At 37.0% G+C, this 18135-nt stretch overlaps 1 protein-coding gene, 1 non-coding gene and 1 pseudogene across 4 annotated transcripts; 1 reads left to right on the plus strand and 2 right to left on the minus strand.

Moving 5' to 3' along the window:
• Nucleotides 1–1132: 1132 nt before the first annotated feature.
• LOC113074042 (sterol regulatory element-binding protein cleavage-activating protein-like) lies at nt 1133–11851 on the minus strand (annotated as a pseudogene).
• Nucleotides 11852–12237: 386 nt separating this feature from the next.
• Nucleotides 12238–12309, plus strand: trnae-cuc (transfer RNA glutamic acid (anticodon CUC)). Its single transcript has one exon. It is a non-coding gene; the product is annotated as a tRNA-Glu (tRNA).
• A 1657-nt stretch (nt 12310–13966) lies between these two features.
• Nucleotides 13967–16110, minus strand: LOC113074043 (protein DEK-like). Of its 3 annotated transcripts, none has more exons than XM_026246755.1 (6): nt 15759–16110; nt 15503–15607; nt 15054–15165; nt 14790–14938; nt 14353–14421; nt 13967–14132 (listed from the first exon to the last, which is right to left on the minus strand). In XM_026246755.1, exons 1-6 carry the CDS (start codon nt 16041–16043, stop codon nt 14121–14123), a joined length of 732 nt encoding a protein of 243 aa, XP_026102540.1. In that variant the 5' UTR covers nt 16044–16110; the 3' UTR covers nt 13967–14120. The 3 variants fall into 3 exon arrangements, 2 of the variants coding, with proteins under 2 accessions (XP_026102540.1, XP_026102539.1); XM_026246754.1 differs by having other exon boundaries at nt 13968–14132; nt 15503–15622; XR_003280586.1 differs by lacking the exon at nt 13967–14132 and adding an exon at nt 14526–14639 and having other exon boundaries at nt 15503–15622.
• Nucleotides 16111–18135: the final 2025 nt, after the last annotated feature.

Genomic DNA, 18135 nt, shown 5'->3' on the forward strand with positions numbered 1-18135 from the left:
TTGACATTTGTTCACAGAAAGACCAAAAGGAAAGCGGTAATACATGTTCTGAGAAAAGTCATTTGAGCAACTAATAGATTACTAATGAAATGACTACTGCCTGATCTATAAATAACAACACGGTGAACAAAAGAACAAAACAATTCCATTCTCTCTATTCTAACCACCTTGAGGAACACCCAAACATCATGGTGTTTTATGACAGTTTTTCTATTTATTGTTACATGACAAGGCGGTGAATGTGTTTTTTTGTGGTGTCACTTACAATTCTTGCTGTAAGTTCAGTTACATCTAGTATTACACTATAGAAAAAGGGTATTAGTTTACATTTTCTTTAGGGGGCAATACATTTGACCACTGAAAATTGGAGGGCAATATAAATATAAAAAAATCTAAACAATGCAATACCTAATGTATAGCATGCTATAAATTTATGTCATGCTTCAATCCTAATAATAACCCTAATTCATAAAGAAATAATCATTAAAAAGTTGGGTTCAGTAGAATTACTACTTACAAGACAATATACTTTTACTCACCGAGAACAAAAATTCTATTTAAATAAATGCTGATCATTTTAAAAATGTTATATTCATCCTATCATAGTTTCCACAAAATATTAAGCAGCTCAAATGTTTCCAACACTGATAGCAAGAAATGTTATGTGAGGACCAAATCAGCATATCCGAATGATTCTGAAGAATCATGTGACACTCAGACTTGTGTGATGGCTTCAATATCACAACAATAAATTACATTTCAAATATTAATATAAATTTAAAATAACGATTTAGTAATTTTATATTTTTTTTCAAAATTCATGTTTTTACTGTATTACTGGTGAAATAAAATGCAGCTTTGATGAGCAGAAGAGACTCTCATGAACATTAAAAGAAATCGAACAGACCCCGAACTTTTAAATGAAATCAAATAAATAAATAAAATTAAAATAAACAAAAACAATAGGAAAGCAGCAATGTATATTTGGTGTTTCATTTCTTAAAAAACATCTGGTGCATTGTTGCCCAAGCTATGGTTAAATTTGTTATAATAATTCAAACTGAATTAGTGACTGCAGAAGTGACATTTCTAAAAGCAGGTAGAACACCCAGACAGCTGAAGTGTGACTGACTTGTAGAGTGTGAGGTCTGTCTGCAGATCGGAGGTCTTGATGCTGGGAGGAGGAGCGTGGCGTGTGTCCTGGGGATGGCGTGTGTCTATGGCCTCTTGTGGGCTTAGATGGAGCGTGACGGGGATGACTGGAAGAATGCTGATGTACCTGAGGGCAACGACAGCAGGGCATAAGTGTGTTACACAAAAGATAAAATAAGATGTTAAGAAAGGGCCAAAATCATATCATCTATCAAGAAATGAGAGAGTAGCCCACCTCTTTGCAAGAGTGATATTGTAATAGCTAAAGAGTGAGGGCCAGTGGCGGAAAGAAAGCCGCCTCCATAGCTCCTCATCCTCAGGGCCCCAAGTGATCTGGGGGCTGGACACAGGGGCAACTTCTGGGCGGGCTGCTCGGTGACCCCGGGATTGGTTTTCGGGTAGAGGAGTGGGTTCAGGGGCAGGAAGCACGCTCAGTGTGCTGGTTGGGTCTCCACCAGGAAACACTGGAGCAACGCCCAGGTGAGGAGGAAGCCCCGCCTCCCCAAGAGGGCTCTGCTCTGACACCTGGGCAGCAATGAAAGTCCTCAGACCAGCAGGGTCCGTGTAGACCAAGATCCCAATCCAGATCACAGTGCCAACCTATTAAATACAGGGACACACATTCAAATAAAATTAAACAATATTGTATGCTTTCTTTATTTTTTTTTATGCAAATAATTTAAAATGTTCAAAAGTTTGGGTTCAGTAAGATTTGTAATGTTTTTAAAATAAGTATCTATGCTTACAAAGCCTACATTTATCTTATAAAAAAAAACAACATCTATTTACATATTACAAATTAAAATAACTTTATTAAATTTATAACTATTTTAATATTTAAATCTTCTTTTTTTTTTCCTGTGATGCAAGCTGAATTTTCAGCAGCCATTACTCCAACCTTATTATTGATAATTATTGATAATAATGTTTCTTTTTATTATCAATTTTGAAAAACAGTTGTACTGCTTACTATTTTTCAGGATTCTTAGATGGATAGCAAGTTCAAAAGAACATAATTTATTTGAAATAGAAATCTTTCGTAACAATATAAATGTCTCTATGGTACTGTTACTTTTGATCGATTTAATATTTATTTGATGAATAAAAGTTCTAAATAAATGTTTTATTCTTAATATTACATTGGCATGGCTTTCAGCTCAAAATGTTGCAATGAACCTTTGAAGGGTGTAATTTTTACCATGATGATCTCTGGGCCAGGCGTGTGCGGGCTAGGAAGTACACACCCCCTGAGCCTCTTGGGCAAGCGGAGGTTTCGGAACGCAGGAGCCTGAAGGGTGATGGTGTGGGGAGAAGGGCGGGGTGGCGGAGGGGTCTCTCGTGGACGTAAAGGGCCTGGTTTAGGTGGAGGCATCCCGCTTCAGCTGGGAGACGCCTGTTCAGATCAGCCAACTGTTTACATAGAGAAGTGAGAATTGAGAAAGTGAGAAAAAAAGAACATTCCAGATACTCAAATGAAGCAATGAATGATTTGTGCATTTCATGTGGTACTGTAAAATAAATTTTTAGAATGTTCTCTATGTGGGTGGTTCTCACCTCCATGCGGCGGATGTCAATAGACAGCACAGTGGTGAAGAAAAACATCTGCAGGAAGAAGTCGGACACCAGACCCACCACAGCAAACAGACAAAACTCCTACACACAGAAGAAAAAAATAAGAGGGAAATGCACAACTACCACCAAAAGCAGATCATATATCAGAGTTATTTACAAGAGTTTCACCTGAATTGCTGGTACAAAAGTGAAGTATCCAATGAGAATTATGCACAGTTCAGTGGCCATATTCTTCATGATGGACCAGCTCTCATTGCTTAGACCTTAAGACAGAACAAGTGGTGATTTAATTTGGTCTAATATTCACATCCCATACTTGGAAAAAAAATAGTAATCAAACAGCACAAGAAGTTGCTAAGGACTTATATATAAACGTTACCTACAATAATAAAATGTTTAAAGCAGTATTTTTCAAAACATATGTAGCAATTTTGACATTCTATATTTTTATACATAGTTTTTAAACCTAATTTGCATATAGTTTAGTGGCAAAAATTTAATTAATACATATAAACCTTTTAAGTGTCACTACACAACAGTAAGACTGAGTGCTTAGTAGTGAATGAACTGTACTAAAAAAGGACAAGAAATTCAGTGCACATATTTTAACAGTGCAGATGAATGCATCATCTCTGACCTTGAGCAATACGCAGCTTGACTTCAAGGTCGACAGGTGTTGACACAACAGACTTGGTGAGGACAAGGACATTTTCCAAACCAATTACCACCACAAGGTAAGGGAAGATTTCCCTGCAGAACAGCAGCGGACAAAACAAATCACCCTCTGAAAATCAACCAAATCTAACCAGAAAGAAAATTGTTTAAATAATCTCTGATGTGAAAATAATATGAATGTGAGGAACGTGAGGAGCTAGCTCATTATTGATAACAATATCAGAAAAAAGACAAATTCTGTCAGACTTGACTTTCTGCATCCTTGTTGTATTTTGGATCAACATGGAGTACACATGTGGACTAGATAGTGTGTATGTATTGACTGCAGCCTGTCCTAGTAAACCAGGTCAAATTTGTTTGGACAGCTTGAGCTCACACCACTGTGACTGTAAGTCCACACATGCAGCTTTATAGGCTGGAGGACGACTATCCCTGCCCACTCAAACACTTCCTGGCAATATAATTCCCCTAAACGGCTATCATTATTATTGACGTCTGGTTATACATCAACCTGCTCAGAGATCAAACAGTGACATTTTAATTCCCGAGGGATTAAGTCTATAGCAGCCCTGTGATACTGATGCACCGAATCATTCTAGTGGTATGAATGAAGGCGTGTTTTGGCTGAGCTCCTACCCTCCGTTCCAGCGTGGGTTGTCAGGCCAAACAAAGTGCAGAGTCCCACAGACATAAGACAGAGAGCTGAGAACCGTCACCACAGCAGCAGAGCCAAGCCCCATTTGGATTTCACCATGTCGATCTTTCCTATGAAGTGAGAGGCAGGGATTACCAGAATTATTTTAGTCAAGAGCATTTTCAACGTCACTGAGCTCTTGAAATCCATTAAAATGCTGCTGGAAAGAAGGCATGTGAATTCTTGATGCTTGAACGTGCTGTTCTGAGGATAATCACCAGACCAGACTGAAACAACCTTCTGGCAAAAGCTCAGTCAGAAACCCAAACAGCTATGTTAATCTAAAGCTTTCTGCTGCCAATTCTACTGCTTTTCCCAGAGGCTCCTGGAAAAAAAATCTATGAATGATTAATTAGAGAAAGAACATAAAAGAGCAACAGAAAACACTATGAATATTCCCATTTCTGGCAAGCCACTATATCTACAGTCATTTTGACTCTGCCATTCCCGTGAATATAATAAGAGTAATGGACACAAATCAAAGGCTCAATAATATTACACTAGCAATAATTCACTACAGAATTTACAGCAATTTCAATATATCACACAAAACCAAATGTTTTTGAGGCCATAAACAGATGTGCATATAAATCATCAACATCAGAATATAAGCACTGTTGATAGTTCTTTGTTGATGCTGTGCAAATATATTCACCATGAAGGTTATAGAAACTAAATGCACATCAGATACTCCCCTGAGAATAGGTCGCCTTTAAATAAAATAGTTATGGAAACATCTACAAACATGTTAAGAGAACATCACCTATTGTTTCAAATCAGAGACAATAGTATGACACTCTGTTCTAACTCCAGGGTCAAGAATGTACAGGTGCAACACATATTCCGAAACCAGGAAAAAAAAAATGCAAAAAGTTTGGTGATTGGAAATATTTCTTAATTTTGTATTTTTTTTTCAAGATGTCTCATGTTTACCATACATGCATGTGTTTGATCAAAAATACAGTAATATCGTGAAAATTTTACACTTTATAAAAAAATAAAATAAAGTAAAAAAAAAAAAGCTAAATTCTGAGCAGCATTTAAAAATACATTATAAAATTATTTTGAGAAATATATTAATAAAGGAACGTTAATTTTTAAAATCGCAAAAAAAAATATTTTAAAATGTAATTTAATGCCTAGGATAGCAACGTGTGACATGATTCTTCAGAAATCATAAAAGAACATCATTCAAATATGCTGATCTGGTGTTGAAAAACATTTCTTATTGTAATTAATGTTGAAACTGTTTGTGCTGATTTATATTTTTCTGGAATTCAAGATAACATTTTTTCCAGTATTTTTTTATGAAAGTCGATTTGAAATAGAAATCATTTTTAACATTATTAAATGTCTTTACTGTCATTCTAATGATCAATTTAAAGCATCCTTGCTAAATAAGATGATTAATTCCTTAAAAAAAAATAAAAAAATAAATGACACAGAAAATGTGTAGAGGTGACACTTACGGGTGGAGAAGTAGATGTAAGCAAAAGGATGATGTAGGTGGTGACCAGAGGATGAGCTCAGCGATGCCAATCTCCTCTTTGAAATGGACATGCACCATGTGGTCTTCCCGCAGACTGCAGTTCACTGAAGGATGAAGCTGTTTCAGACGTGCTCGGAGACTGGCTACAAACCTGTCAAAAATCACAAACACACACAGGAGATGTTTAACATTTTTGAAAACTATGATTAGTTCGCTACAAACAATATTAAAACCAAAACTAGATTTTGAAAATATAACGCCAGTCTTAGAAACCACAGTTATTCCAAATATTGCAAAGGCTGACCTTGCATCATAGGAGCTTAGTGCAATTGTGATGGTGTACGTCACCAAATCTCCTTCTTGCTGTACATGCTTACACCCGTCTGCTTCCCCGGGACACCAAAGAGTAAATCTAAAAATCACACAGAGTAAAAATGGGGTGAGTGAGTGCACAGGATACTAAACAAAGCGTGGGTAACTTTAATTTGAGCAGAGATTAAATTTTATTTGTGCAGATTCCTGCCTTTCAGAGTGCTGAAGTATGAAGGCCTTTGGGTTCATGTTTGGTGGACTGTCTTCAGGAGTCTGGATCTGCATCAAACAGGTCACGCCGATTCTGCCAATAGTTGCCAGGGGATACCAGCAGGCAGCCGTGCTCTGGAAGGACCGCCTGCATGCGCCGCAACCCTGGCAACAGGTCCGTCACCTGCAAGCACAGCGCTCCAAACTTCTAAGAAGAGAAGCATAATGAAAAACGGAAAGAATGAGGTTAAGAAATGTGTGGTAACAAGCGCAAACATAAATCGTTTGAAATCAATCAACAGAAGCTTATAATTCAGGGTGGGAATATTAGACCTGTCCTGTGTAAACATGGTTTCTGATCTCCTCCAGAACACTGAAAACACGCCCAAGGGGAGAGCGGAACACGTCCACAGGAACAGACTGTTGTCCCATGGTGAGACCCGCTGCCTTGACCAAGACCTGCTGGATGTAGGCCACCGGAGGACCCCCGATACCTGCAGCGAAAAGCAGCATTTTTAGATTAATAGTATCAGGTCTTCAAAGAAACTTGACTTTTACATTCTCAGTGGTGCTTGACCAAGCTAATTCCATGATGCTGAAGTGTGGCAGGTGGTTGTTTGCTGGCCACAAGTGTAGATGTCACTTTTACATTGCAAGGCAATGGGATTTTCTATTAATGGTCCTTTGTCCACCAGGTGAAATTGTCTTCTTAGGTCAGATAGATAAGAAAGTACAATACACAAAATGATTCAATGCCCATATTAATGTCTGTAACAGTGTAGCACACACCGCACACCGAGCATTTGCAAGGTTTACAATCTCTAACCAATGCCTGCCTTGGCAACACGCCAATAAATTTCCACAGAAAGGCTACATTCCTCAAAATTGTTATATTGTAAACAACCATTCAAACGTTTGTGGTCGGTAAGATTTTTTTAATGTTTACCAAGGCTGCATTTATTTAAATAATAACAATATAGCTGCAGTGATTCTTCAGGACCATTCTGATTTGGTGCTTAAGTTATATTTACTATTATTATTAATGTTGAAAACAAATGTGCTGCTTAATATTTTTGTGGAAACAGGATTCTTTGGATTTTCTATGCATAATAATGCTTATTTCTAAAATGCACAGAACTTAAATTTGTATATTGTTGTATATAAACCGAAAGCATTTAATTTTACCCAATCAGGGCGCTCAGACAGGTCGCCCTGGGACTCATGGGATGGGGTGGAGTAGTCTCGTACTCCAGTGGTGAACTCGACAGGCCCTGTTCCTGGCAGAGGCAGCTTCAGCAGAGGATAACTGTTAAAGAAAAGGGTAAAGCATGGAACAAACAAAGCAATCTATTTTTCAAATTCCTCACAGACACGGTACCTCATGATGAAGAGCCATACAAGATCCATAAAACAAATCATATTTGAATGAAAAGGGCGATAAGTATGCAAAGTGTTGTTTTTGCATGTTTACTGACAGTTTATAGCATTCAATCAGTCAGTCACAGGTGCTGCACCAGGAGGGGAGCACAGATCAGTATGATTAACTTGTCATCTCTGATATCCTCCAGGCAAGCTCTAAGAAAGCCAACGATAGAAAGTGGAAAATTCTTGTTTTTACTAAGAAAATGATTGCTCAAGACCCACAATACTGCCTGCAGGCTGCAATACAAACAAGGAAGGACTGGTAAACTCTCCAGATGGATGATCATTCTGTGTGCTTAATTTGCGTTCAAATTCAGTTCAACTAAGTTCTTTTATTATCTGTCCTCGAGGCGGAGTCAAGCTATTCTGTGTAACTGCCCAGTACCTTCTCGTCTCTAGCTGAGAAAGAACTCAGACATCTGTGTGGCAAAGCCTACTTCTGTTCCTCCAGGCAGCTGTAGACAATGGGCTGTTCTTTGAGAGAAATGTTCACTCACTCACTCACTCACTCACTCTTTTCCACATGGATTTTGCCCCCTTTTTTGAATTATCAGACATTTAATTCACATTTTGCTGACTGACGCTAAAAGAAAAGGCATGAGAAAAGCGTTCAGTGCTCCACTTTTGTGCTTGTGCTACACACAGTCCTCCTGGCACAATCTTGCTTTCGAATCAAACTGTGCAAAACACTGACCACAAGCCAGTTTCCTTCCTATTTAGCCCTCTCCTCAGCCGAAAACACCCCACTCACAGATTTGTTCGGATAAGCTACTTTTCCCAACTCACAGGAGTACATAAAGTACTTCAACCTTGAGAGAGTTTTGTGTGCCTGATTAGTTTAAATCTCGCTCCTATTCTATTACTTCCTGTTTGAATCAAAATATCATGACTGCAGACTCACCAGCAGGCCAGGATGCTGGCAGATGTGAAGAGAATGATGGGAACTGGTAGGAGGCGCATAGCAGGCCGTGCCGGTAGAAGGCGGCCGAGATGTTCTGCCGAAGCCGCTCTCTCACCGTCATCCTGGGGGGAGGGGTCAGCTGATGGCCATCGAGTCTGCGTGTGCGGCCAGGGCGAGTGCACCGGCGGGCATCCAGGGATCTGCGCAAACAAGCATACTACACAACTAACTCTTGGATCTCATTCATTGTGATGTGAAGGATATGGTTTTTTTTTTTCCACTTACTGATAAAACCCAAAAAAAATCCTGAAAAATTTGTATCACTGCTTCTACAAAAATATTACTAATAAAGAAATATACAAATGGAACTAAATTAGCATATTAAAATGATTGCTGAAGACATTGCTTAAGGCTGAAGTAATGGCTGCTGAACATTAAATTTCCAAGCAATCGCAGGAATAAATTAAAATTTGAAAAAAATATTAAAATAGAAAAATATTATTGCTATGTAAAATAATAGTTCACAAAAATTATGTTTCTATAGTACATTTAGTCAAATAAATGCAGCCTTGGTGAACATAAGAGACTTCTTTTAAAATTCTTATTAACTCCAAAACATTTTAATGGTAGTGTATTCATTAAAACCCCACCTAGAATGAACAAAATGCTAAAAAAAATAAAAAAAAATAATAAAAAAAAATAAAAGAGTCTTGCTCATGGTTAGTTTATGATACCCAATGCAATAAATAATGTTAATGATTTTAACCTTACTGTAATGCCGTTACCCAACCAACCAGTGCCACTCTCCTTTCAAACCAACAATGCAAGCTACTAATGGCAGATATTTCAAGAGATGCGCTGAGAGGAAATTTTAGAAAATTTCCCCAAAGGATCCAACTGAACCTTCAAATGAAACTTTGAATGCCTTAAATGAATAGTTTACCTAAAAATGAAAAATCAGTCATGCACTCCCCCTCATACCATTCATAAATCTTTCTTTGGTAGAACACAAAAGGAGAAACCTTCAAGTTTGTGCTGGTCATCCTTTTAATGCAATTTTAATTAATCCAATAAATAAATTTTTTAAATGATCAATTTCATAGTACCTTAGGATTGTTGTATATACAATACTGCATCAATACACACAATAAAAGCAGTGACAATAAGAACTGAATTAAAAATTAAATTAGAATTGTCAGTAAATGCATAAAAATTACAAACAATAATTTAATGCAGCTAAAAGCTAATGCAGATTTTAAGGTCAACAATTGAATAACGACAAACTTTTATAAGACTTCTAGAACAGTAGTCATAAGAAACACATATATGATAATTTCATTATTTATTTGCATCCATCCTGAAGCTTGAAACCCCAATTTTTACATTAATTACAACAGCTCTAACAACACAGACCTGTTTGTTTGCCATTAAAATGAGAGTCATGCACATTTTAAGAAACATGAGAGTGAATAAATTAATAATGAAAGAATTTGAGGTCAATTATTCCTATTTATCTGAACTTTTATCTGAAGAGTTCCTTTCCTATTCCAGCATAGAGGGTTAAGACTAAGTTTGACAAAGTCTCTCTCTTTCTCATGACTTCTCTCCGTCGATTGCTGAATCTGGAAGATTTTCAAAAGAACAGAGTCCAGAGACACCAGTCTGAAAATCCTGGCAACCCAAAAGGCAATGACCATAAACTTTTGAGAATGTGCAGGCGCAGGCTGATAAACACGTGCAGCTGACAGACAGACAGACAGACAGACAGACAGATCGGTTTGTGCCAAGCAACCCTGCTTGACAATTTGGTGACACAAGAACCTGGTAACTATCATGCATGCTGGGATACAACTTCAGAGTGAAAAACAAAGTTGCTGCTTTGGACAGAACCAACACAAAGTTGCTGCTTTGTACAGAACCATTAAAACAATGACAAACACCTGAAATATAACAGTGCATGTCATATTTTCACCAAGCAATGCTTTTATTCACATAGGGCACTGAAAATACACCAGTTTTACATCGGTTTCCAAAATGAAGGTAAATAAAAAACACAAATCTGACATTAAATGAAAGCATCAAGACCACCTCATGTATTAATAAATTATCTGACTTTAAATCTACTAACAGTCAGGGATATCAGCCTGCTCATAATAACTTCCCACCCCCCAAATACCTTTCAAAAATCAGTAATGGAGTAAATTATTCAACATTTGTAAATAATTAACTAACACAACAAAACATGCATATAAGCCAGAAATGTTTACAGTTTATTAAACAGACTTATAAACAATAGTACCAAGGTACAGTGATGATTGAGACGGTCACACCATTAAAAAAAATGTATACTTATGTTACTCATAGTAGCGTGGTACTTTTACGGTATCGATCAAACTGACGTTAAGCAATATACTGTAATAATACAAGGCGCGGTGCTCAGTCTGATGCAATTCCACGTTTCTTCTGCTGTCAGTCAAATAAACGTATAAAGCTTATGGTCACTGAACTACATATGAATACAGTTGTTTTGCATTAACTCAGTTGTCTGCACTGTCCTGCATTGCATGCCTTTTATAATCCATGAGATATTATTATCTTTGTGTAGTGCAAGGAGATGAAACTGATGCACGTTTCCATGACATTAACTTTAGCCGAGCGGCTAACGTTTTAGCATTAGCAATAGTTCGTGGATAAAGCACCTGCCAGTTTTATTTGGATTAACTTGACATGTGTAGACAATAAATAGAACACATCAGACATTTAATGCGCATTTAAACACCTCAATGTGCCGGTGTTTCGCCGATTTGTGCTACTCGCTCAGATTGTGCCAACTTACCTTCCGTTAAAAAGATAAGTTATGTTAGTTAGCTTGCTAAAATGCTACATATCAGTTTATGCTACCAGCATCTTTTTCATGTGGTTTAAGGCTTTTTTTAATGTCCATAACTACCCCTACTCTAAACCTACCCGTCCACACCTACTCTTACCCCTAAAACAATGCAAATATATTTTCGGTAGCACAATCTGATAGGTAGTTTAACGTTAGCATGTTCGTCAGTACAGCGTCAAGCTATAAATTATACATATATCTAAGAAGCGTTTTGACTGCATGTTACTGGACCTTTTAACAGAAATAAATAGTACTAACGGCCTGCCATGCTTCTAAAATGAACTAACGCTGATTCAGCAATCCATATGAACACAAACCAAGATAAAAGCACTCAAACCATCGCTTACCCTAAAGACAGATTCTGCCTTTCCTCTTTGGGGGTTTGTTTTAACGGTGAATCGGCTCCTGTTGAGTTCCAGCAGTCTGGTGGATGTAAGTCCCTACTGTTGTTCTAGCTGTATCGTTTCAGCTAGTGTAAGCCACTCTCCAACATGAGTCATGACCCCTCAACTTCAACCTTCAGCGGCAACCTACGACCTCTATGGGCCATGACAGGAAATGTTAAAGCCCTAAAACGTATAGTACTGCGAACTCTACTGGCCACAACGAGAAACTAAGTCGAGTGTGGCGTGAAGACAATAATTTCTTCTTAAATGTAATTATAATAATTTCTTCTTGAATTTATCTAGTTTGTTAAATTATTGTGATTTATTTGTATTATATTAACTCCATGTATTGTAATGTAAGGAAAATTCTCAGTTTTCATTATTTGCTGGCAGGTGAATTTAAACACGGTAGTCCTTTAGAAGCACTGGGGTGTTAGCCATTAGTTGATTGTTTAAATTTAATTTATTTTAGAGAGAAGATAGTACGCTTTGTATAACTTTTAATTCGATATTTCTTGCGCTGTGTTACAGCAGTCCCTGGTGGTCTAGTGGTTAGGATTCGGCGCTCTCACCGCCGCGGCCCGGGTTCGATTCCCGGTCAGGGAACGATTTCTTTTTATATATTTTTTTGTTTTGTGACAGGATAGTTTAATAAACGTAGAAACTTCAAATCTGCTTGATACCTACAGCAGGAAAATGCGTTGTATAGCTAGGAGGGCGAGATCCACTAGGGGGCCTCCGCAAACACCTTATGGAGCATAAGGTGACTTAAAATTATTCTAATTATCTTTATTATTATTAATAAAATATGAATAACACCCCCCAACATTTTTTGGCCTCCCATTTTTTGTTTATAAAATATTAAACCTACAAACCTACCTAACAAAAACTTTGAAGCACAACACCACAAATGGCAATTGAACAGACAAGTTATTTTCTATGAAAAATAAATTTATTTCAAAATAAACATCTTTGTTTCTGTTTTTTGTTGTTGTTGTTGTAACACATAACAGAGCCGTATGTCTGATGATAACTGACATACTGGTTACTGAGGTCAGTGTATACAACAGAGGTCAACCCAGGACACTGACCTGCAGGTAATGAGTAATATGTCAAATTAAGAGATACGTTTGTTCTTTATAACTTGCATAAAAATAGGAGAAAGAAAAATAATGCACATATAAAGTATATTTACAAAAAAATCATCTAGAAGTAAGAGCAAAAAGATTTTTAAAAAATTGCTCTTTTCAAATTAGAATTAAAGCATAACACTGAAATGGAAGCTGACACTGCCAAAATATTATTATTATATTGTTCTGCAATACAATAACAAGCCAAACAATTTCTAAATGTGGCATGTTTCAACAACCAAAACCATCCACATCATTCACCGTAAAAAAAAATAAATAATAATCTTTAGAAAATATATATTTTTTTTTTTTTTGAAATTTTTTATTTTAATGTAGCAGCATCAACAACAGTTAGCAGATGCAATTACACTGTTCTCTGCCCATCCATTTTCTCTTTTTTTAACACAAATCAAAGATCAACAACAAACAAAATAAAATAAAAATTAAATAATAATATAATAACAATCATTTCTATCATTCGGGGGAGGACAGATACAAAATCAATAATCATACTCCATACTAAACAAAGTCAAGAGTTTGTTCCCAGTCCTTGGAGACCGTGGAGAGGGTCCGCTGGCCTCCAATATGGAAAAAGCACTCCACAGGTACCACACAATCATTACACACTTAGAAAAGAAGGGTACATTTTTTTTTTTTTTTTTTTTTTTTTTTTTTTTTTTTTTTTTTTTTTTTTTTTTTTTTTTTTTTTTTTTTATATCTCCACAAAGTCTGGCTGTAATGGCTTTACATATTCAACCCACTTAGACCAGACTTTTCTAAACACATTCATCTGAAGTCGAAGGGAAAAAGTAATCTTTTCCATAACATAAATATCATTTACTATATCTATCCACTCTTGTATTGTGGGGGGTTCAGGAAGCAGCCAACGCCTTGTAAGCGCTTTTTTACCAGCAGATGTCAAAATGCCAAATAGGTATCTCTCAGAGGATCTTGTTTGAAAATCAGTTATTCCAAAAAATAATGTAGAGAACTGCAAAGGCATTGTGGTTTTAAGTATGCTTTCCATTACTTTATGAAACTCCACCCAGAAAGGTTTTATCACTGGGCACTCCCAAAATATATGCCAATGATTGGCTTCTTGAAACCCACACTAGAAAATATATATTTTTTTAAATACAAAAAAGTAGAATTTGCTAGAGAGTTGAGAAACCTTATATAAAATAAAAATAATAACTACACAATAATGAACAGTGTAATAAAATTCGAGTTTCGAGTAATAAAGATCTTTATCCTCACTGTCCTTTTAAACAAGGCATTTTCATCACTTCAGGATATCAACTGAAAAACAAGAAAATTACCCATTATAAAAACTGCAAACTGACAGAATCGATTATAAAACACTGGTTTATTTAAATAAGAAAGTTCTGATAATACTAGGTAACTGCATGGGATTGGGTTAGGTTTAGGGGTAATAATAAGTACATAGTATGTATATGAGGAATAGGACTGTAAAATAAAGTGCTACCAAACACTGGTTTAGTATTTTGGAGGTACTTACACCTTTAACTGTCTCCCGGATGAATTCCTTTCTGCTGCTCAGATCAAAGTCAGGATACTTGTCATGAACCTACAATGAAGAGGAAGTTCATAAATAAGTATCTGGAAACTTTTCAGGATGTCAAACATTAGTGGAACATATCTATATCTATTGTAAACTATTGTGAACTACACCTGTGCTAGGACTCCTGCATGGACTTAAGAGGAACTGATTTCATCCATTAAAAATCACTGGACTTCAGTTGGTTACATACAATTGCAAAATGGATCAGAAAAGTGAATATGCACCTAAGGTGAAACACCTCATTAGTTTGAAGACACCATTCAAATTTGATATTTTGTTAATGCATTAACATTCACACATTTAAAGTATCGAAAAAGCCACTGTAACCGCTCAAAAATCCATTTTGTCCCGATAAATGCTTTGAAATAACATACTTTTCGGGTAATCTGGTTCATCGTAACTTCCTCCAAGTTGGCATCTTTCAAGAGATCCTTGATTGTCTCCTTTAACTGTTCTTGAGTTGGTGGGTATTTTTTAACCATCTTGATCAATGGCTGATCATCATCAGAGCTTTCACTTTCATCTGGAAGAAAAATACCGCATTTCAAACTCAGACAAAAAAAAAGATTAAATAAAAAATACAATTCTTAGATTTTAACTTCTAGTCTTGCATCTTGAAGCATTTGCTGCATTATTACCCTTGCTCTTGCTTGCTTTCTTTTTCCCTCGGTTGCTGCTGCTGTCAGCTTTCTTGGTTTTTGGGACAGGCTTTGCTGGAGCTTTCCTCTTTGTTGCAGGTTTCTTTTTTGTCTAGGAAATTTGTGAATTAAATGGTGAGTTAAACGTAGTGTGTACGGTCACAACAGCAGTTAAGAAAATCAGAGGGAAAAACTGAACACATTTCTGGGGCATCTGCAGATCTATAAATCAAAAGTGCAACAAAAGTTGTACTTGTTCTTATTATTGTGTCATAAATTAAATTTAGCTATTTCTTTCAGAGGCAGTTTAAAGTTTTCATTGTCCAGTTAAGCTGTAAATTAACTAATTGTTCATCAGCCATTTTTAATGCCTGACTTAATCAGCAGACCAAAACAACAAGCTCAAATAAGCTTGAATTTATTTGAATTATGTGAAAAATTTGTCTAACCTTTTTTGCATTCTTATTTTCATGAACGTCTTGGTCACTTTCATCTGATGCAGTCTGTTCGGACTTTTCTGATTTCTTTGTAGACTTTGTGGTTGAAGATTTCTTCTGAGGAGGAGATTTCTGTTGATTTGGCGACACGATACAAGCAATTTACGAATAGTAATATATTGCCTGAAATGTAAAAAAAAAAAAAAGAAGAAGAAGAAAAAAAGGAATATTGGGAGCATTTAGGGGAAAAAAAAACCTTTTCACTCACTTCTTCCTCCTTGGAATCATCTTCCTCTTTGTCAGAAAATGTACCTTCACTGTCTTTGCAGTGCCGTCTAAGAGCCCAAAGATCAAAGGCATCCAGTCTTTTTTTCCGGCCTTGACCTTTACGCACAGAGATTGTTCCAGATTCTCTGAATCTTAAAATTATATTATGCACTGTAGATGATGATAACTTCAAACTCTTTGCAATTTTTCTCCGAGAAGTTCCTTTCTGAAATTGCTCCACTATTTTTTGCCGCAGCATTGGGGGAATTGGTGATCCTCTGCCCATCTTGGCTCCTGACAGAAGGTTGATAAACCAACAACAATGCCTTCGTCTTCTTCTACTTGGTTTTTAACGGCGGCTGGAATCCAGCGTAATTAGGTGGCATTACCGCCACCCTCTGCTCCGGAGTGTGCGCGCGCTTCGGGGGTACGAGCTCAGAAAAAGTGCATCATGTGAGAACAGAACGCCAATGAAAAGTTTACCTGACAGAGCTTTAAAACAGCAGTGGCATGTCCACAAGGGAGAATAAGCTTTGACACTCCAGTTGCCACCACCATAAAGCAGCGTATGGGATTTTGACTGAAACATAATGATTGGAAACAGAACATTTATAGCAAAAATATATTTGTGTTTGGAAGTAATCCAAGGCGCTGCACAGACAGAAAGGACTAATTTACTCATAATCGAGCTCTCACAAATGCTTTCAAATAAATGTAATTTTAGGTGGCCTCGAGTAGAGGTGTGCGATACCGCTAGATTTGGTATCGATCCGATACCAAGTAAATACAGGGCCAGTATCGCCGATACCGATACCAATATCGATACTTTTTAATAATTAAGGTGGATGTGTCTTCAACCTAAATCTAAATTAATTTTCATGACTTTTAATTTGTTTTTGTGATTTTCATTTTGGGTTATTAATCAGTACTACAAAAGCTTTTGTTCAGAAACAACTTTTGGTTACTTCTGATTTATTTAAATAAACAAAGTTACAAAATGATTACTTCACAAATATAAAAAATGTAAAAACAAATTCTCTTTTCAAGTAGCATGTTAAAAAAAAAAAAAAAAATTTGCTCCTCTTTAGTGCACTTCTTTTCAGTATTTTTTTCTTAAAGTCACAAAGTTTTACTTCACAATATAAAACAAATTCTCCTTATACAAAATTCCTGAAGCCGACATCTTCCACTATGGAAAGAGGCTGCAGGTCCTTCACAATCATTTCTGATAGGCGCCTTGTAATATCCACTGCTCTTGGAGAATCAGCTATTGAAAAATAATAAAAATAATTAAGTCTGGTACACATCTAGGTGAAGTTTAAATATAGAAACTAGTATCCCTTTCACAGCTAACACAAAAAGGGTAGATCGGCCTGAAATACAGCCATACAACGCTCCTCTTTCTCTCCGCCTCTGACTGACTGCTGTTAGAAATGCGCGGCTGAGCGGTGCGCGCGCCTGACTGCTGGTGGTAGCGCTAGTGGTGAGTCACGTGACGGTACAACACAGGAGAGGGGGCGGAGAGCAGTGTCGAGCACGAGCAGCACTCTTGAGAGCTTGCTCTGCTCTGTGACAGCAGCAGCATTTTGACAAACACGGCCAGGTCGCAAAACGAGAGAAACTGAAACTTAAGTATCGATATTTTCCCGTTGGTATCGATCAATACCGATACCAACGTTGGTATCGATATTATCGATATAAGTATCGATCTGCCCACCTCTAGCCTCGAGCCCCTGACTTTGAGGTCCAACGCTAAATTGCCCTCGCGGTGCGGTCTGCCCTATGTCCTCGATTTCTGCCGAGGGTAAGATGTTAATATTTTTGGTTGTGGACGATAAAAATGTATCCACGATCTGCTTTCGAAGAAATATCGTTGCATTGAATGAATATACAGCGAACAGTTAACTCAGCGGGACACTACAATTTTTTTTTTTTTTATCTGCTTTAATTCAGACGTGCGGTTTTTCTGAGCACAATCAAAGCGCGGATCGAAAACGAAAAAGCCCTTCAAACTGTGCCTGATTAGCAAGTTATGTTTTGTGCTAATACTGTCAAAACACACAAGGTTTATGTATAGACTCAGTTAGATATGTCTTAAATGAAAGTAAACAACTGAAATAATCAAATGTCTGTATATTAGATGTGTGCGGCTACTTCTTGGGTACAGTATTGAGAATGAGAAGTTGTCGTCATAGCACAAAGCCCCTCCATCGATATCACAGTCTCCGCCACGTTGGAAGGATACCGACGGCGAAACAGGATCGTTTACATGTTGTTAAGAGGTGGTTCTCGCAATTCTGCACTGTTTTACCATGCCTGGAAGTTACTGCTGCGTTAAAAACTACTGCAGTACCTCACACGATACATATGGAAAACAT

Source organism: Carassius auratus, unplaced genomic scaffold, assembly GCF_003368295.1.
Source record: "Carassius auratus strain Wakin unplaced genomic scaffold, ASM336829v1 scaf_tig00013521, whole genome shotgun sequence".
Taxonomy (NCBI): domain Eukaryota; kingdom Metazoa; phylum Chordata; class Actinopteri; order Cypriniformes; family Cyprinidae; genus Carassius; species Carassius auratus.